At 44.8% G+C, this 21,817-nt stretch overlaps 1 protein-coding gene across 2 annotated transcripts in view; it reads left to right on the forward strand.

Annotated features, from left to right (window-relative positions):
• The window catches only part of LOC106582506 (receptor-type tyrosine-protein phosphatase-like N), a 94,958-nt gene that overhangs the window by 72,265 nt on the left and 876 nt on the right, over positions 1-21,817 (forward strand). The window contains exons 13-23 of one of the 2 annotated variants that reach the window (XM_045704906.1): positions 1,740-1,949; positions 5,378-5,617; positions 6,342-6,489; positions 6,765-6,838; positions 6,933-7,010; positions 7,876-7,995; positions 8,271-8,437; positions 12,442-12,495; positions 12,901-12,965; positions 13,280-13,353; positions 21,551-21,817. The exon at positions 21,551-21,817 is cut by the window's right edge and continues 876 nt beyond it. In XM_045704906.1, the coding sequence (XP_045560862.1) occupies positions 1,740-1,949; positions 5,378-5,617; positions 6,342-6,489; positions 6,765-6,838; positions 6,933-7,010; positions 7,876-7,995; positions 8,271-8,437; positions 12,442-12,495; positions 12,901-12,965; positions 13,280-13,353; positions 21,551-21,622 (1,302 nt within the window). In that variant the 3' untranslated portion in view covers positions 21,623-21,817. The remainder of the gene's footprint in view (positions 1-1,739; positions 1,950-5,377; positions 5,618-6,341; positions 6,490-6,764; positions 6,839-6,932; positions 7,011-7,875; positions 7,996-8,270; positions 8,438-12,441; positions 12,496-12,900; positions 12,966-13,279; positions 13,354-21,550) is intronic. The other variant, XM_045704907.1, reaches the window with a different exon arrangement.

Consider the following 21,817-nt stretch of genomic DNA (forward strand, 5'->3'; position numbering starts at 1 on the left):
TTCCAATTGGCTATACTTCTTGTCTCCCGAGTGGTCGCAGCTGTCTAAGGCACTGCATCTCAGTGCTAGAGGCGTCACTACAGACCCTGGTTCGATCCCGGGCTGTATCACAACCAGCCGTGACCGGGAGTCCTATAGGGCGGCGCACAATTGGCCCAGCGTCGTCTGGGTTAGGGGAGGGTTTGGCCGGGGTGGGCCGTCATTGTAAAATAAGAATGTGCACTTAAATGACTTGCCTGGTTAAATAAAATATTTCAACTCTTTAACATCATCCTTAGCTCTAGTGGGGGGATATAGGTAGCACACAGGAGGACATTTCCTTTTGAATTTCTAGCCCAATGTAAAATATCCTGCTTTGATTAATTTAATAGAGTGAGATAGGTCTGCTCTACCAAATTAGCATACCACCTGAGTCTCTTCCCTGTTTCACACCTGGTAGTTAACAGCTGGTAGTTCACAGCTGGTAGTTCACAGCTGGTAGTTAACAGCTGGTAGTTCACAGCTGGTAGTTAACAGCTGGTAGTTAACAGCTGGTAGTTAACAGCTGGTAGTTCACAGCTGGTAGTTCACAGCTGGTAGTTAACAGCTGGTAGTTCACAGCTGGTAGTTCACAGCTGGTAGTTCACAGCTGGTAGTTCACAGCTGGTAGTTCACAGCTGGTAGTTCACAGCTGGTAGTTCACAGCTGGTAGTTCACAGCTGGTAGTTCACAGCTGGTAGTTCACAGCTGGTAGTTCACAGCTGGTAGTTCACAGCTGGTAGTTCACAGCTGGTAGTTCACAGCTGGTAGTTCACAGCTGGTAGTTCACAGCTGGTAGTTCACAGCTGGTAGTTAACAGCTGGTAGTTCACAGCTGGTAGTTCACAGCTGGTAGTTAACAGCTGGTAGTTAACAGCTGGTAGTTAACAGCTGGTAGTTAACAGCTGGTAGTTAACAGCTGGTAGTTCACAGCTGGTAGTTCACAGCTGGTAGTTAACAGCTGGTAGTTCACACCTGGTAGTTAACAGCTGGTAGTTCACAGCTGGTAGTTCACAGCTGGTAGTTCACAGCTGGTAGTTAACAGCTGGTAGTTCACAGCTGGTAGTTAACAGCTGGTAGTTCACAGCTGGTAGTTAACAGCTGGTAGTTAACAGCTGGTAGTTAACAGCTGGTAGTTAACAGCTGGTAGTTAACAGCTGGTAGTTCACAGCTGGTAGTTAACAGCTGGTAGTTAACAGCTGGTAGTTCACAGCTGGTAGTTCACAGCTGGTAGTTCACAGCTGGTAGTTCACAGCTGGTAGTTAACAGCTGGTAGTTAACAGCTGGTAGTTCACAGCTGGTAGTTCACACCTGGTAGTTCACAGCTGGTAGTTCACAGCTGTCTCTCGCTGTCATTTTTCTGGTCCTGCTCTATCATTACGAGTGGGGAAGAGACAGATATCATTATAGTCAACTCTCTGAAGAGAACTAACTTCTTAACATCTCAATAAACAAACAAGTATCTTTGTTGACATAAATAATAATCACCTTTTCCCTACTTTCTCCTTCGCTTCTCTCTCACTTCCTCTTTCTCCTACTCTCTCTCCCCTCTATTTTTCTCTCTTTTCTATTTCTCTCTTCTCTCTCTCTCTCTCTCTCTCTCTCTCCTACTCTCTCTCCTCCTACTCTCTCTCCTCTCTGTCTCTCTCTTCCTCTTCCTCCTACTCTCTCTCGACCTCTCTATTCTTCTCTCTCCTCTCTATTTCTCTCTCTCCCCCACAGAGGAGCGAGGGTCATGGGCTGCCCCATGCCACGCGGGTGAGGGAGGGCTCCAGTGGGCTGGTACTGACGCTGGTGTCCATGGCGTGTGTGGGCGGGGTGGTGGTAGTAGCGCTGACCATCGCCTGTCTCAGACACCACGCCCAGCAGCCGGCCTCAGGGAAACTGGGCCTCGGACCCGAGGGAGGACCGGAGACACACTTTGACTACCAGGTAGAGGAGAGGAGACACTTCCTGTGTGTCCCAAATCACTCCCTAATCCCCATGTAGTGCACTTCTTTTTAAACCAGAGCGCTATGGGCCTGTGTCAAAAGTAGTGCACTTGACAGGGAATATTGTGCCATTTGGTTGGTCAAAAGTAGTTCACTAGATAGAGAATATTGTGCCATTTGGCTGGTCAAAAGTAGTGCACTAGATAGGGAATATTGTGCCATTTGGACTGGTCAAAAGCAGTGCACTAGATAGGGAATATTGTGCCATTCGGGCTGGTCAAAAGCAGTGCACTAGATAGGGAATATCGTGCCATTTGGACTGGTCAAAAGCAGTGCACTAGATAGGGAATAGGGTGCCATTTGGAACCTGACACTTTGACTACCGGGTAGGCGAGGATAGAGCCTTATACAGTTGAAGTCGGAAGTTTACATACACTTAGGTTGGAGTCATTAAAACTCGTTTTTCAACCACTCCACAAATTTCTTGTTAACAAACTATAGTTTTGGCAAGTCGGTTAGGACATCTACTTTGTGCATGACACAAGTAATTCTTCCAACAATTGTATACAGACAGATTGTTTCACTTACAATTCACTGTATCACAATTCCAGTGCTCAGAAGTTTACATACACTAAGTTGACTGTGCCTTTAAACAGCTTGGAAAATTCCAGAAGATGATGTCATGGTTTTAGAAGCTTCTGATAGGCTAATTGACATAATTTGAGTCAATTGGATGTGTATTTGTGAATGTATTTCAAGGCCTACCTTCAAACTCAGTACCTCCTTGCTTGACATCATGGGAAAATGTAAAGAAATCAGCCAAGACCTCAGAAAAATGTACAAATCTGTACAAACAATAGTACACAAGTGTAAACACCATGGGACCATGCAGCCATCATACCGCTCAGGAAGGAGACGTGCAAATCAATCCCAGAACAACAGCAAAGGACAAAGGGGAAGATGCTGGAGGAAACGGGTACAAAAGTATCTATATCCACATGTAAAAAGAGTCCAATATCGACATAACTTGAAAGGCCGCTCAGCAAGGAAGAAGCCACTGCTCCAAAACCGCCATAAAAAAGCCAGACTACGGTTTGTAACTGCACATGGGGACAAAGATCGTACTTTTTGGAGAAATGTCCTCTGGTCTGATGAAACAAAAATAGAACTGTTTGGCCATAATGACCATCATTATTTTGAAGGAAAAAGGGGGAGGCTTGCAAGCCGAAGAAAAATCCAGAAAAACGCATGTCAAAAATGTTATAAAATGATTTGCATTTTAATGAGGGAAATAAGTATTTGACCCCTCTGCAAAACATGACTTAGTACTTGGTGGCAAAACCCTCGTTGGCAATCACAGGAGGTCAGACGTTTCTTGTAGTTGGCCACCAGGTTTGCACACATCTCAGGAGGGATTTTGTCCCACTCCTCTTTGCAGATCTTCTCCAAGTCATTAAGGTTTCGAGGCTGACGTTTGGCAACTCGAACCTTCAGCTCCCTCCACAGATTTTCTATGGGATTAAGGTCTGGAGACTGGCTAGGCCACTCCAGGACCTTAATGTGCTTCTTCTTGAGCCACTCCTTTGTTGCCTTGGCCGTGTGTTTTGGGTCATTGTCATGCTAGAATACCCATCCACGACCCATTTTCAATGCCCTGGCTGAGGGAAGGAGGTTCTCACCCAAGATTTGACAGTACATGGCCCCGTCCATCATCCCTTTGATGCGGTGAAGTTGTCCTGTCCCCTTAGCAGAAAAACACCTCCAAAGCATAATGTTTCCACCTCCATGTTTGACGGTGGGGATGGTGTTCTTGGGGAAATAGGCAACATTCCTCCTCCTCCAAAGATGGCGAGTTGAATTGATGCTAAAGAGCTTCATTTTGGTCTCATCTGACCACAACACTTTCACCCAGTTGTCCTGTGAATCATTCAGATGTTCATTGGCAAACTTCAGACGGGCATGTATATGTGCTTTCTTGAGCAGGGGGACCTTGCGGGCGCTGCAGGATTTCAGTCCTTCACGGCGTAGTGTGTTACCAATTGTTTTCTTGGTGACTATGGTCCCAGCTGCTTTGAGATCATTGACAAGATCCTCCCGTGTAGTTCTGGGCTGATTCCTCACCGTTCTCATGATCATTGCAACTCCACGAGGTGAGATCTTGCATGGAGCCCCAGGCCGAGGGAGATTGACAGTTCTTTTGTGTTTCTTCCATTTGCGAATAATCGCACCAACTGTTGTCACCTTCTCACCAAGCTGCTTGGCGATGGTCTTGTAGCCCATTCCAGCCTTGTGTAGGTCTACAATTGTCACGCTCTGACCTAAGAGAGCAGTGTTTTCTCTGTTTAGCTAGGTCAGGGTGTGATAGGTGGGTGGGCATTCTATGTTTTTGTTTCTATGTTTTGGCCGGGTATGGTTTCCAATCAGAGGCAGCTGTCTATCGTTGTCTCTGATTGGAAGCCATACTTAGGCAGCCTGTTTTTCCCTGTGTTTCCGTGGGATCTTGTTTATTGCAGCCCCAGAACGCCACGTTTGTTTCAGTTTCACCTGTTTCTTGTTTTCTTCGGGTTCACTAACAAAATATGTGGAACTACCGGCACGCTGCGCCTGGGCTGATTTATGGAAGGGAATTCGAAGATAGCATACCTGACAACAATCTTGTCCCTGACATCCTTGGAGAGCTCTTTGGTCTTGGCCATGGTGGAGAGTTTGACATCTGATTGATTGATTGCTTCTGTGGACAGGTGTCTTTTATACAGGTAACAAACTGAGATTAGGAGCACTCCCTTTAAGAGTGTGCTCCTAATCTCAGCTCATTACCTGTATAAAAGACAGCTGGGAGCCAGAAATCTTTCTGATTGAGAGGGGGTCAAATACTTATTTCCCTCATTAAAATGCAAATCAATTTATAACATGAGTGACATGCGTTTTTCTGGATTTTTTGTTGTTATTCTGTCTCTCACTGTTCAAATAAACCTACCATTAAAATTATAGACTGATCATTTCTTTGTCAGTGGGCAAACGTACAAAATCAGCAGGGGATCAAATACTTTTTTTCCTCACTGTAGATATGTCACTTCATAGACCTAATGTCAAGGTATTGGGACATTAAAGCCCTGTTTCCAACTGACTTGAATTTTATGCTGCATTGCTGTCAATGCGGGTGGCAGGCAGACTAATTCTTTCATTTCTTTTTTTAAGTAATTGCCTCTTCCAATATTGTGGCAACCAACTAGTCGTGGCTTTATCATTTTATATTGAGCATACATCTGCATCCACTGTTGTTAGTTGCTTGTGTGACATTTTACCATTTAATGTCTCCATTCAATTTCTCACGACTTGTGATGATAGAATCCTAATTGTGGCTGATGAAAGTGATTAGCTTCTTGTTTACAGCTTGTTTACCGGAATATCTTTCTGTGGACTTCCTAGGAGCTCTGCAGGCAGCACATGGCAGCCAAGACTTCGCTCAGTCGTCAGGAGGCGGTGGGTGTGGGAGCGGGGGGACGGAGGGGGACAGACACCTCCAGGGTGAGCAGTGTGTCGTCCCAATTCAGTGACGGTCCACAACACAGCCCCTCCTCACACAGCAGTACGCCCTCCTGGAGCGAAGAGCCCGCCCAGTCCAAGATGGACATCTCTACTGGTCACATGATACTGGTCAGTGTCAGGGTATGGGGTCATTATATTTACTACTGGTCAGTATCGGAGGGTATGGGGTCATTATATTTACTGCTGGTCAGTATCAGAGGGTATGGGGTCATTATATTTACTACTGGTCAGTATCAGTGGGTATGGGGTCATTATATTTACTACTGGTCAGTATCAGAAGGTATGGGGTCATTATATTTACTACTGGTCAGTATCAGAGGGTATGGGGTCATTATATTTACTACTGGTCAGTATCAGAGGGTATGGGGTCATTATATTTACTACTGGTCAGTATCAGAGGGTATGGGGTCATTATATTTACTACTGGTCAGTATCAGAGGGTATGGGGTCATTATATTTACTACTGGTCAGTATCGGAGGGTATGGGGTCATTATATTTACTACTGGTCAGTATCAGAGGGTATGGGGTCATTATATTTACTTCTGGTCAGTATCAGTGGGTATGGGGTCATTATATTTACTACTGGTCAGTATCAGAGGGTATGGGGTCATTATATTTACTACTGGTCAGTATCAGAGGGTATGGGGTCATTATATTTACTACTGGTCAGTATCAGAAGGTATGGGGTCATTATATTTATCTGTGTCCAGGAAATGGGCCCTGATTGTTTAATAATGATAATGCCTTTGAGCTCTCATCAAACACACTATAACAACTAGTATTCATATCCCATGGCGAAGATATTCTGAACTCTGTTCCTAACGTTAGTGTTCCTCTCCTCAGGCCTATATGGAGGATCATCTGAAGAATAAGGACCGTCTGATGAAGGAGTGGAAGGCTCTATGTTCCTACCAGGCTGAACCCAGTGCTGTCACTGTAGCGCAGAGTGAAGCCCACCTGGAGAAGAACCGCTGCCCTGAGTTTCTTCCCTGTGAGTCTTATATACCTCTCCTCGGGTTTATCCTCCAATCTTGGGCTGGGATTCAATCAAACACATAATAAGGTCAAGTGGATTTCTGCTTGAGCTGGGCATCCGCAGCATTTAGAGCAAGCGTGATCTCAGCAAACGTCAGGGAAAATTGCCTTTGATAAGCCTATTGCTGTGCGCAGGCCATTCATCTGCATTAGATTGAATCCAGGCCTAAATGTTATATCTACTACGATCCTCTTCTAGAGTTTGGTTAGTTACTCTGTGTTCTGTTCCAGATGATCACTCCCGTGTGAAACTGAAGGCAGACAGCAACTCCACTAAGGAAGACTACATTAATGCCAGTATCATAGTAAGATCTCTGACTGCTACTCTTGGGATGGTGATGGACTTTGTCTTGTGGTTGACACAGATGTCATTAAATATCCTCTGTCTGTATACCCCAGATTGACCACGATCCTCGACTGCCTGCTTACATCGCCACCCAGGGACCACTAGAACACACCATCGCTGACTTCTGGCAGGTCAGTGGAACACATAGTACTCTGAGGAACTTTTAGCTTGAGTCAGCTGACCAAAAATCTTGAAGGAAAGCAGTTTTTAATGGTACGTTAATAAACTGAAACTTGGAAAAAGGATCAGAACAGGGCTGCTTGTGTAAACGCAGCTCTAGTGACACAGTTGAATGTAGAAGGACATGGCGCAGTAACTATGGCCCTAGTCTGGTTTGTCAATCACAGTATATACCAGTACAGTCAGCTGTGTGACAGTGTTGTTGTTGTACTGTACAGTGACAGTGTTGTTGTTGTAATATAGATGGTGTGGGAGAATGGCTGCACAGTGACAGTGTTGTTGTTGTGATATAGATGGTGTGGGAGAATGGCTGCACAGTGACAGTGTGTTGTTGTAATATAGATGGTGTGGGAGAATGGCTGCACAGTGACAGTGTTGTAATATAGATGGTGTGGGAGAATGGCTGTACAGTGACAGTGTTGTTGTTGTAATATAGATGGTGTGGGAGAATGGCTGCACAGTGATAGTGTGTTGTAATATAGATGGTGTGGGAGAATGGCTGCACAGTGACAGTGTGTTGTTGTAATATAGATGGTGTGGGAGAATGGCTGCACAGTGACAGTGTGTTGTAATATAGATGGTGTGGGAGAATGGCTGTACAGTGACAGTGTGTTGTTGTAATATAGATGGTGTGGGAGAATGGCTGCACAGTGACAGTGTGTTGTAATATAGATGGTGTGGGAGAATGGCTGCACAGTGACAGTGTGTTGTTGTAATATAGATGGTGTGGGAGAATGGCTGCACAGTGACAGTGTGTTGTAATATAGATGGTGTGGGAGAATGGCTGTACAGTGACAGTGTGTTGTTGTAATATAGATGGTGTGGGAGAATGGCTGCACAGTGATCGTGATGATGACAGCTCTGGTTGAGGATGGAGAGATTCAGTGTGTTCGCTACTGGCCTGACGAGGGATCCTCCCTCTACCACATCTACGAGGTGAGGGGTTTATATATATATATATATCGTTATCAGTAGTTCTCAATCCTGGTCCTTAGCACTACACACCTGATTCAAATCATCGAAATCTGATGACGAGTTGATGATTTCAATCAGTTGTGTAGTGCTAGGGCAAAAAAACTAAAAATGTACACCCCTTTGGGTCCCCAGGACCAGGATTGAGAAACACTTATCTATAGTCTATCTCTGTCGGTTAACTGCCTTGTTCAGGGGCCCACTGCAGTGATTATTAAATAATCTTTGTTCCCTACAAGGTGAACTTGGTCTCTGAACACATCTGGTGTAAGGACTTCCTGGTTCGTAGTTTCTACCTGAAGAACGTTCAGACCCAGGAGACTCGAACCCTGACACAGTTCCACCTGCTCAGCTGGCCCGCCAACGGAATCCCTACCTCCACACGCCCTCTGCTGGACTTCCGCAGGTACTGCAGACGTTGTCTGTTCGTGCAGCTTGACATACACTACACCACTGGGCAGTATCACTTAATTCACTGTAGTCTGACTGCTCTGGATAGTCTCACTGCTCTTGATAGTCTCACTGCTCTGGATAGTATCACTGCTCTGGATAGTATCACTGCTCTGGATAGTATCACTGCTCTGGATAGTATCACTGCTCTGGCTAGTCTCACTGCTCTGGATAGTCTCACTGCTCTTAATAGTCTCACTGCTCTGGCTGGTCTCACTGCTCTTGATAGTATCACTGCTCTTAATAGTCTCACTGCTCTTGATAGTCTCACTGCTCTTGATAGTCTCACTGCTCTGGATAGTCTCACTGCTCTGGATAGTCTCACTGCTCTGGCTGGTCTCACTGCTCTTAATAGTCTCACTGCTCTTGATAGTCTCACTGCTCTGGATAGTCTCACTGCTCTGGATAGTCTCACTGCTCTGGCTGGTCTCACTGCTCTTGATAGTCTCACTGCTCTTGATAGTCTCACTGCTCTTGATAGTCTCACTGCTCTTGATAGTCTCACTGCTCTGGATAGTCTCACTGCTCTGGATAGTCTCACTGCTCTGGATAGTCTCACTGCTCTTGATAGTCTCACTGCTCTTGATAGTCTCACTGCTCTTGATAGTCTCACTGCTCTGGATAGTCTCACTGCTCTGGATAGTCTCACTGCTCTGGCTGGTCTCACTGCTCTTGATAGTCTCACTGCTCTTGATAGTCTCACTGCTCTGGATAGTATCACTGCTCTTGATAGTCTCACTGCTCTGGATAGTATCACTGCTCTGGCTAGTCTCACTGCTCTGGCTAGTCTGACTGCTCTGGCTAGTCTCACTGCTCTGGCTAGTCTCACTGCTCTGGATAGTATCACTGCTCTGGATAGTATCACTGCTCTGGCTGGTATCACTGCTCTGGCTGGTATCACTGCTCTTGATAGTCTCACTGCTCTGGCTAGTCTCACTGCTCTGGCTAGTCTCACTGCTCTGGCTAGTCTCACTGCTCTGGCTGGTATCACTGCTCTGGCTGGTATCACTGCTCTGGCTGGTATCACTGCTTTTGATAGTCTCACTGCTCTGGCTAGTCTCACTGCTCTGGCTAGTCTCACTGCTCTGGCTGGTATCACTGCTCTTGATATAATCACTGCTCTGGATAGTATCACTGCTCTGGATAGTCTCACTGCTCTGGCTAGTCTCACTGCTCTGGCTGGTCTCACTGCTCTGGCTGGTCTCACTGCTCTGTCTAGTCTCACTGCTCTGTCTAGTATCACTGCTCTGGCTAGTATCACTGCTCTGGCTAGTATCACTGCTCTGGCTAGTATCACTGCTCTGGCTAGTATCACTGCTCTGGCTAGTATCACTGCTCTGGCTAGTCTCACTGCTCTGGCTAGTCTCACTGCTCTGGCTAGTCTCACTGCTCTTGATAGTATCACTGCTCTGGCTAGTCTCACTGCTCTGGCTAGTCTCACTGCTCTTGATAGTATCACTGCTCTGGCTAGTCTCACTGCTCTGGCTAGTATCATAGCAGAGATGCTATCAAGAGCAGTGTACAGGTTTCCTCTTTTTTATTATCTTATTCAACTGTTACCAGGCACCTGCAATGTAGATAGCTCAGATGTGCAGGTGCCTTTTGAATGTTGAACTGCAACTTGACTACCATTACCCTGCCCTGCCAGTTTTACTGTGTATGTACAATAGCTGGCTGTCATTACTGTGTGGTCAAATACTGTCCTATGTAACGACTGTGTGGCCAGTCCAAATACTGTCCTATGTAATTACTGTGTGGTCAAATACTGTCCTATGTAATGACTGTGTGGCCAGTCCAAATACTGTCCTATGTAATGACTGTGTGGTCAAATACTGTCCTATGTAATGACTGTGGTCAAATACTGTCCTATGTAACGACTGTGTGGCCAAATACTGTCCTATGTAACGACTGTGTGGCCAGTCCAAATACTGTCCTATGTAATGACTGTGTGGCCAGTCCAAATACTGTCCTATGTAACGACTGTGTGGCCAGTCCAAATACTGTCCTATGTAATGACTGTGTGGCCAGTCTAAATACTGTCCTATGTAACGACTGTGTGGCCAGTCTAAATACTGTCCTATGTAACGACTGTGTGGCCAGTCTAAATACTGTCCTATGTAACGACTGTGTGGCCAGTCTAAATACTGTCCTATGTAACGACTGTGTGGCCAGTCTAAATACTGTCCTATGTAACGACTGTGTGGCCAGTCTAAATACTGTCCTATGTAACGACTGTGTGGCCAGTCCAAATACTGTCCTATGTAATATGAGGGGATGTTTGAACCTTGTAAGATTTAATGAAGCAACTGTGTATATTTGCCTTCATTTTTTGTTTGAGCTCATGTTTTTCCACTTCATTGTCCTGCCCTGATAGCCTCCTTTACTTTATCCATTTCTCTTTCCTAGTAAATCTTTACCTACCTTCCTCACTACCTCTCTCTTTCTCTCAATCCCCCTCTCTCTGTACCTGCTTATCTGGTTATCCCTCTCTTTCTCTCAATCCCCCCTCTCTCTGTACCTGCTTATCTGGTTATCCCTCTTTCTCTCAGTGATGGTGGTCAGCTATAGGCCCTTGGGATTCCCACATCTCCCAGTGGCATTTTTGTGATTTGCAGCTAGTAGTCTGGGTCCAGTTGCATAGTCACAAAAATGATCATTGGCAGGTGTGACTGCAGCAGGAGTCGACGCTGGCCGGATGGTCCATCCGTCGAAACCCTTCCTTCCTTTCTTCCCTTCCCTTCCTTCTTTCCTTTCTTTCCTTCTTCCCTTCCTTCCTTCCCTCCTTCCTTCCTTCAATCCTCTACTCCGCCTTGACTTTCTGTCCTTTCCACTGAAGGGTTGAGTTTCTCTAACCTCAACCTCAAAGACTAATATATTGTAACTAACTGTAATTCATATCCAGGCCTCCAGGCAGAGATGGGAACCTTGTTTTTCTGTGTGTATTTTAAGACCAGTAAAGCAGAAACGGTACTTCCATGCAGCATCCAATCTAGACTTGTCCGTTAACATTACATTTTGTGATATTGTTCTCTTTCCTTCCTCCACTCCCTCCTCTCCCTCCCTCCCTCCTCCCTCCCCCTCCCTCCCTCCCTCCCTCCCTCCCTCTCTCCCCTCCCTCCCTCCCTCCCTCTCTCCCTCCCCTCCCTCCCTCCCTCTCTCCCTCCCCTCCCTCCTCTCCTCTCTTTCTCTCCCTCCACCCCCTCCCTCTCTCCCACCCCCTCCCTCTCTCCCACCCACTCCCCATCTCTCCCTCCCTCCTTCTCTCCCTCCACTCCCTCCCTCCTCCTCTCCCTCCTTCTCTCTTTCTATCCCTCCCTCCCTCTCCCCCTCCCTCCCTCTCTCTCTCCCACCACCTCCCTCCCTCCCCCCATCCATCCATCCCTCCCTCTCCCACACCGCCTCCCTCCCTCTCTCCCACCCCCTCCCTCTCTCCCACCCCCTCCCTCTCTCCCACCCCCTCCCTCCCTCCCTCCCTCCCACCCCCCTTCCTCCCTCTCTCCCACCCCCTCCCTCTCTCCCACCCCCTCCCTCTCTCCCACCCCCTCCCTCCCTCCCACCCTCCATCCCTCCCTCCACTCTCTCCCTCCCACCCCCCTTCCTCTCTCTCTCCCTCCCTCTCTCCCACCCCCCTCTCCCCCCTCCCTGCCTCCCACCCCCCTTCCTCTCTCTCTCCCTCCCTCTCTCCCACCCCCCTCTCCCTCCCTCCCTCCCACCCTCCTCCCTCCCACCCTCCTCCCTCTCTCCCCCTTCTTCTCCCCTCCCTCCCTCCCTCCCACCCCCCTCTCCCCCTTCCCTCCCCTCCCTCCCACCCTCCTCCCTCTCTCCCTCCCTCCCTCTCTCCCCCCCCTTCCTCTCTCTCCCTCCCTCCCACCCTCCATCCCTCCCTCCCTCCCCCTTCCCCTCCCTCTCTCCCCTCTCTCTACCTCTCTCCCTCCTTCCCCTCTTGTCTCCCTCCAACAGGAAGGTGAATAGGTGTTACAGAGGTAGATCCTGCCCCATTATCGTCCACTGCAGGTAAACCTACAGCTCTAACCCAGTTTAGCCTGGTCCCAGATCTGTTTGTACTGTCTTACTTAACTTCAATTGTCATTTTCATTGACAATGGACCATAGGAGTTGGCTGTACAGCTCATCCAGATGTGGAACAGGACTAGAAGAGACTACCTGTGTTTTATATTCAGTCTATCAAATCAAACTCCTCTACCATGTGTCTCTATCATAGGAATGTCATTATAGAAAAGGCTTGGAACCTCTAACTCTGACAATTTGACTGGTAAACTCATTATGTCATTGCAATGGATGCCAGTTCACCCATTATACCATCATTGACTTGAGTGAGGAAGCCCGTTCTGTAGATTCTATTTCTGTGGTCTTTATGACGTGCCGTGTGATCTGATGAGATATTCTCTGTCTCTTACAGTGACGGCACTGGCAGAACTGGAACCTACATCCTTATTGACATGGTCCTCAATCGCATGGCTAAGGGTGAGTCAGACATCTTGATCTTGTCAGACGTCTTTGATAGTTTGCGCCTTGTAGTTTTATATTTACATTTACATTTACGTCATTTAGCAGACACTCTTATCCAGAGCGACTTACACATTGGTGCATTCACCTTATGATATCCAGTGGAACAACCACTTTACAATAGTACATCTATATCTTTTTTTTTTGGGGGGGGGGTAGAAGGATTACTTTATCCTATCCTAGATTAGACACTTATACAGCATTGTGAATCATTGACTCCATGTTGGTGAATATGATTTTTTCACGTCATAATGCATATGATGTGTTTCCAGGTGTGAAGGAGATTGATATTGCTGCAACATTGGAACATATTCGAGACCAGAGACCGAGCTTAGTTCACACCAAGGTATGGCCTTCTCAAACTACACAGTTTGTACAAAACATTATGAACACCTGCCGTTTCCATGACATAGACTGACCAGGTGAATCCAGGTGAAAGCTATGATCCCTTATTGATGTCACTTGTTAAATCCACTTCAAATCAGTGTAGATGAAGGGGAGGAGACAGGTTAAAGAAGGATTTTTTAGCCTTGAGACAATTGAAACATGGATTGTGTATGTGACATTCAGAGGGTGAATGGGCAAGACAAAAGATTTAAGTGCCTTTGAACGGGGTATGGTAGTAGGTGCCAGGCGTACCGGTTTGTGTCAAGAACTGCAACGCTGCTGGGTTTTTGATGCTCAACAGTTTCCCGTGTGTATCAAGAATGGTCCACCACCCAAAGAACATCCATCCAGCCAGTTTGACACAACTGTTGGAAGCACTGGAGTAAACAAATCAAATCAAATGTTATATAAACAATACAAAACATCACTCAAGCTTCCACAACATCACACAAACATCCACAACATCACAAAAACGTCCACAGCATCACAAAAACGTCCACAGCATCACACAAACGTCCACAGCATCACACAGACGTCCACAGCATCACACAGACGTCCACAGCATCACACAGACGTCCACAGCATCACACAGACGTCCACAGCATCACACAGACGTCCACAGCATCACACAGACGTCCACAGCATCACACAGACGTCCACAGCATCACACAGACGTCCACAGCATCACACAGACGTCCACAGCATCACACAGACGTCCACAGCATCACACAGACGTCCACAGCATCACACAGACGTCCACAGCATCACACAGACGTCCACAGCCTCACACAGACGTCCACAACATCTCCCTTGCCCAGACCCACTTGCTCACAGCCCCATCTCCTTGATGTACTGTCCATTTGCAATATGTTTCAATGGGCATTTACCATCACGAATTTGACATGCTCAAAAATACTGCAGAAAGGCAAAATTGACTTGCCCGATTAACTCGGGATGGCCGGGCAGTGATAGTGGTTCATCTCCATCGCTCGATGGTGACATGAGAGAAGTGGGACTGTGTTGTTTTTTAAAAAAAAATTGAAAAATGTCCAAAATGACCAGGGGTGCCCCCTATTGGATGGGCACGGTGGGGGGTGCTCCCTACCCAACCGTGGACCCCTTGCACCCCCTAAAGACATTAAAAACCTTTTTTTTATGTTCTCCTGCTAACCCGTTCGAATCACCAGGCGCACGGCAGGCCATTTGCAGTATGTTTCAATGGGCATTTACCATCACGAATTTTACATGCTCAAAAATACTGCAGGAATGCGAAATTGACTGGGCCCGATGAACTCGGGATGGCCGGGCAGTGATTCTGGTTCCTCTCCATCGCTCGTTGGTGTTGATTTCAGAATGTCAATTTAGTGATGTTCTATCCCTGTTTAAACATATTGCAAATGGACAAAAGTCAGCCAGCAAGTCACCGTCCATCAGTCAATTAGATATCATTCTGACACCAAACTGACACCACACCCACTTTTTCCAACTTGACTTGAAGCCAACTATCACATATTTCAGAGCAGGCCCAAAAATCACAGCGCCTTCTGTTAATCTTACATCTAGACGTTCCGCTAGCGGAACACCTGCTCCAATATCCAATGATAGGCGTGGCGCGAAATACAAACTCCTCGAAAATCCGAAAACTTCCATTTTTTCAAACATATGACTATTTTACACCATTTTAAAGACAATACTCTCGTTAATCTAACCACACTGTCCAATTTCAAAAAGGCTTTACAGCGAAAGCAAAACATTAGATTATGTCAGCAGAGTACCCAGCCAGAAATAATCAGACACCCATTTTCCAAGCTAGCATATAATGTCACAAAAACCACAGCTAAATGCAGCACTAACCTTTGATGATCTTCATCAGATGACACTCCTAGGACATTATGTTATACAATACATGCATGTTTTGTTCAATCAAGTTCATATTTATATCAAAAACCAGCTTTTTACATTAGCATGTGACGTTCAGAACTAGCATTCCCTCCGAGCACTTCCGGTGAATTTACTAAATTACTCACGATAAACGTTCACAAAAAACATAACAATTATTTATTTTGACACCCACCAAGTTTGGTACTCACCAAACTCAGATTTACTATAAGAAAAATTGGATTACCTTTGCTGTTCTTCGTCAGAATGCACTCCCAGGACTTCTACTTCAATAACAAATGTTGGTTTGGTTCCAAATAATCCATAGTTATATCCAAATAGCGGCGTTTTCTTCTTGCGTTCAAGACACTATCCGAAGGGTAACGAAGGGTGACGCGCCCGGCGCGTTTCGTGACAAATAAATTCAAAATATTCCATTACCGTACTTCGAAGCATGTCAAACGCTGTTTAAAATCAATTTTATGCAATTTTTCTCGTAAAAAAGCGATAATATTCCAACCGGGAGTTGTTGTTTTCGTTCAAAGACTGAAAATGAAAACATGGAGTCGTCTCGTGCATGCACGCGCCAGTCTCATTGTTCTCAGATCGACCACTTACCAAATGCGCTACTGTTTTTCAGCCATGGCCTGCAAAGTCATCATTCAACGTTCTGGCACCTTCTGAGAGCCTATGGGAGCGTTATAAAATGTCACGTTACAGCAGAGATCCCCTGTTTTGGATAGAGTTGATCAAGAAGGCCAAGAAATGGTCAGAGAGGGCGCTTCCTGTTTGGAATCTTCTCAGGTTTTGGCCTGCCAAATGAGTTCTGTTATACTCACAGACACCATTCAAACAGTTTTAGAAACTTTGGAGTGTTTTCTATCCAGAGCTAATAATTATATGCATATTCTAGTTTCTGGGCAGGAGTAACAATCAGATTAACCTCTATGGGACCGGCGGGACGAATTCGTCCCACCTACGTAACATCCACTGCCAGCCTGTGGCGCGATTTTCAAAATCTTCAAAATCCTATTACTTCAATTTCTCAAACATATGACTATTTTACAGCCATTTAAAGATAAGACTCTCGTTAATCTAACCACACTGTCCGATTTCAAAAAGGCTTTACAACGAAAGCAAAACATTAGATTATGTCAGCAGAGTACCAAGCCAGAAATAATCAGACACCCATTTTTCAAGCCAGCATATAATGTCACCAAAACCCAGAAGACAGCTAAATGCAGCACTCACCTTTGATGATCTTCATCAGATGACAACCCTAGGACATTATGTTATACAATACATGCATGTTTTGTTCAATCAAGTTCATATTTATATCAAAAACCAGCTTTTTACATTAGCATGTGACGTTCAGAACTAGCATACCCCCCGCAAACTTACGGTAACATTTTCGCTAACATTTTACTAAATTACTCACGATAAACGTTCACAAAAAGCATAACAATTATTTTAAGAATTATAGATACAGACCTCCTCTATGCACTCGATATGTCCGATTTTAAAATAGCTTTTTGGTGAAAGCACATTTTGCAATATTCTAAGTATATAGCCCAGGCATCACGGGCTCGCTATTTAGACACCCGGCAAGTTTAGCACTCACCATAATCATATTTACTATTATAAAAATGTCATTACCTTTTGTTGTCTTCGTCAGAATGCACACCCAGGACGTCTACTTCAATAACAAATGTTGGTTTGGTCCAAAATAATCCATCGTTATATCCGAATAGCGGCGTTTTGTTCGTATGCGTTCCAGACACTATCCGAAATAGTAAAGAAGTGTCGCGCTTGGCGCAATTCCTGACAATAAAATTCAAAGTATTCAATTGCCGTACGTCGAAGCATGTCAACCGCTGTTTAAAATCAATTTTTACGTCATTTTTCTCGTAGAAAAGCGATAAAATTCCGACAGGGAATCTCCTTTTCGGCAAACAGAGGAAAAAATCCCAAAGGCGGGGGCGGTCGGGGTCACGCGCATAAGCTAGTGTCTCTTGATGGGCCACTTGAGAAAGGCGATAATGTGTTTCAGCCTGGGGCTGGAATGACGACATTCTCTTTTTTCCCGGGCTATGAGAGCCTATGGACGACGTGGGAAGTGTCACGTTAGAGCAGAGATCCTTAGTAAATGATAGAGATGGCAAAGAAGTTCCAGAAATGGTCAGACAGGCCACTTCCTGTAAAGGAATCTCTCAGGTTTTGACCTGCCATTTGAGTTCTGTTATACTCACAGACACCATTCAAACAGTTTTAGAAAATTTAGGGTGTTTTCTATCCATATGTAATAAGTATATGCATATTCTAGTTACTGAGTAGGAGTGGTAACCAGATTAAATCGGGTATGTTTTTTATCCAGCCGTGTCAATGCTGCCCCCTAGCCCTAACAGGTTAAATCGGGTACGTTTTTTTATCCGGCCGTGAAAATACTGCCCCCTATCCATAACAAGTTAAACCATAATGAAAACATAAAACACGGAGTTACGTTCTAGCTGTGGGTCCAGTTCTGACATTATGTCTAGGCCTAGCTGAGGCGACCCCGAATCCCAAGTTTTGGCTTGATAGGTCATTTGGAGCCCGAGCAGCGACCTTAATTGGTGCTGAAAATCCACATTTTCCGGGCATTGCTACGGGGTCCTTGAATGAGCTGTCGGACAGAAATGTTAGGGTCCGTCTCTATGGGCCGAGGCGGTTTCAATGCACCTAGTCTTGCGACTCTGGGACTTTTATAATTGTCGTCATTTTCGTGATGTCAAAATTAATTGAAGTTATTGCAAACGTACAAGGCTGTTTCTCGGTCTGAGAACCTTCTAGAGCCACATAACTCACCGTGCACTATCGACTTGAGCTCTATAACAGGTTTCTAAAGTTTCAGAGCTCTAGGTCTGACGGTTCTTTGACAGTTCGAACAAAGGTAACTATTGCAGGCCAGCATGCTAATGTTCCTATCGACCCAGTAAGGCCAGCAGGCTAATGTTCCTATCCACCCAGTAAGGCCAGCAGGCTAGTCTCTTTTTATTGCTATGTAACTGTTATGAAAGTTGTATTGTCAATTTTTTTTGTTATTTAACCTCTTACATCTAGACGTTCCGCTAGCGGAACACCTGCTCCAATATCCAATGATAGGCGTGGCGCGAATTACAAATTCCTCAAAAATACAAAAACTTCAATTTTTCAAACATATGACTATTTCACAGCATTTTAAAGACAAGACTCTCCTTTATCTAACCACACTGTCCGATTTCAAAAAGGCTTTACAGCGAAAGCAAAACATTAGATTATGTCAGCAGAGTACCAAGCCAGAAATAATCAGACACCCATTTTTCAAGCTAGCATATAATGTCACAAAAACCCTGAAGACAGCTAAATGCAGCACTAACCTTTGATGATCTTCATCAGATGACACACCTAGGACATTATGTTATACAATAGATGCATGTTTTGTTCCATCAAGTTCATATTTATATCAAAAAACAGCTTTTTACATTAGCATGTGACGTTCAGAACTAGCATACCCCCCGCAAACTTCCGGGGAATTTGCTAACAATTTACTAAATTACTCACGATAAACGTTCACAAAAAGCATAACAATTATTTTAAGAATTATAGATACAGAACTCCTCTATGCACTCGATATGTCCGATTTTAAAATAGCTTTTTGGTGAAAGCACATTTTGCAATATTCTAAGTACATAGCCCAGCCATCACGGGCTAGCTATTTAGACACCCGGCAAGTTTAGCCTTCACCAATATCAGATTTACTATTATAAAAGTTTGATTACCTTTTGTTGTCTTCGTCAGAATGCACTCCCAGGACTGCTACTTCAATAACAAATGTTGGTTTGGTCCCAAATAATCCATCGTTATATCCGAATAGCGGCGTTTTCTTCGTGCGTCCCAGACACTATCCGAAATGGTAAATCAGGGTCGCGCGCATGGCGCAATTCGTGACAAAAAAACTCTAAATATTCCATTACCGTACTTCGAAGCATGTCAACCGCTGTTTAAAATCAATTTTTATGCAATTTATCTCGTAAAAAAGCGATAATATTCCGACCGGGAATCTCCTTTTCGGCAAACAGAGGAAAAATCACAAAGACGGGGGCAGCCAGGGCACGCGCCTAAGCCCACAGTCCCTTGATCGGCCACTTGAGAAAGGCGATAATGTGTTTCAGCCTGGGGCTGGGATGACGACATTCTGTTTTTTCCCGGGCTCTGAGTGCCCATGGAAGACGTAGGAAGTGTCACGTTAGAGCAGAGATCCTTTGTAAAAGATAGAGATGGCAAAGAAGTTCAAGAAATGGTCAGACAGGCCACTTCCTGTAAAGGAATCTCTCAGGTTTTGACCTGCCATTTGAGTTCTGTTATACTCACAGACACCATTCAAACAGTTTTAGAAACTTTGGAGTGTTTTCTATCCAAAGCCAATAATTATATGCATATTCTAGTTACTGGGCAGGAGTAGTAACCAGATTAAATCGGGTACGTTTTTTTATCCAGCCGTGAAAATACTGCCCCCTAGCCATAACAGGTTAAAAGCCACTTTAACCTCTGGACGGGCTCCGTCCCGTATGCGGGATCAACATCCAGCAAAAAATCCCATCGCCATTTTCTTTACAAAATTTAATATATATATTTTTTCAAATATAGGACTATTGTATATCGTTTTATAGATACACCTCTCCTGAATCGAACCACGTTGTCTGATTTCAAAAAGGCTTTACAGCAAAAGCAAAACATTAGATTATGTTAGAGTAGTATATCGTAAAAGTAGCCACATAGCCATTTTCCGACCAACCACATGCATCACAAATAACCAAAAAACAGCTAAATGCAGCACTAACCTTTGACAATCTTCATCAGATGACACTCCTAGGACATCATGTTACACAATACATGCATTCTTTTGTTCGATAAAGTTCATATTTATATATAAAAACAGCATTTTACATCGGCGCGTGACGTTGACTAACTATTTTCCCTCAAATGCATCCGGTGAAACAACGCTACAATTTACTAAATTACTATTCGAAAACATTTTTCAAATGTAATATTGTCATTCTAAGATTTATAGATTAACATCTCTTGAAAGCACCTGTAATGCCAGATTTAAAAATAACTTTACTGGGTAATCACACTTTGCGATAAAAGGGGATGCGATACTCAGAAAAATAGGCTACCGTTACAGGTCAGCGCCATCTTGGAACAATCGCATATCAAATCTACTCTTGTATACTATTGTCAATAATCCCTTACCTTTGATTATCTTCATCAGAAGGCACTTCCAGGAATCCCAGGTCCACAACAAATGTATTTTCGTTTGAAAAAGTGAATCCTTTATGTCCCAATAGCTTGTTGTTGTTAGCGCGTTCTGAAGGCTGCTCCAAAAGTACCGTCGGCCGCGGGACTTCTCTCTCAACAAAATGCATTTTTTTTTAATTTAAGTTCGTTCAAACATGTCAAACGTTGTATAACATAAATCTTTAGGGTCTTTTTCAACCAGAGCTCCAATAAGATTCAAGGGGGACGGTTGCATTGTCTTTCTAAACGTTTCGAAAGGGGAGGGTAGCCAGGGGCGCCGGCGTCATAATGGTGATGGCCCTCTCCATTTGACCACTTTCCACAGACTCTCTTTCTGTCAGTTTTCACAGTAGAAGGCTCAAACCACTTTGTAAAGACTGGGGACATCTAGTGGAAGCAATAGGAAGTGCTCAATGAACCATAGCTCACGGTGTGATTTATAGGCAAAGTGATGAAGTTGAGTCCGCAATTCAGAATTCCACATCCTGTTACAATCTGTCTCGGGGTTTTGACTGCCATATGAGTTCTGTTATACTCACAGACACCATTCAAACAGTTTTAGAAACTTTAGGGTGTTTTCTGTCCACAAGTATTAATTATATGCATATCCTAGCTTCTGAATTTGAGTAGGATGCCGTTTAAAATGGGCATGAATTTTTTTCAAAAATCGCTGTAGCGCCCCCTATCCTAGGCGACCGTCAAGAGGTTTTAAACGTGTACATGACACTGGAACAAAATTTCCCCATGAGGACAATAAAGTCAGTAAAGAAAATCTCCAGCGCCCGCATCACTCTCTGCCACATGGCCTCGAACTGCAACATTTTGTTTCTCTACGTTGCCCACACACTTTCAACATTTAGATAAAGCATTTGACCTTTCCATTGTGTTAACGACAGAGAATTGGTTGATTTTTCTCTGTGTGTGTCTCTGACAGTCTCCCTCCCTTTCTGTCTCCCTCTCAGGACCAGTTTGAGTTTGCCCTGACCGCCGTGGCAGAAGAGGTCAATGCCATCCTGAAAGCTCTGCCACAGTGAACCCTACTACATCTACCACCTCTACCACTGGTGCCACCTGTGCCACAAACCAAGGAGGAACTACATTTCCCAGAGTGCATTACTATTACTGAAGCCTGGTTTGTGTTGTCTCGCCAACTCCTATAGTCATTGTCACACCAATACAGCATTAACAGATCTGGGACCAAGCTTCTGTTATTATGCTTTCATATCTAA

Source organism: Salmo salar, chromosome ssa21 (genome assembly GCF_905237065.1).
Source record: "Salmo salar chromosome ssa21, Ssal_v3.1, whole genome shotgun sequence".
Classification (NCBI taxonomy): domain Eukaryota; kingdom Metazoa; phylum Chordata; class Actinopteri; order Salmoniformes; family Salmonidae; genus Salmo; species Salmo salar.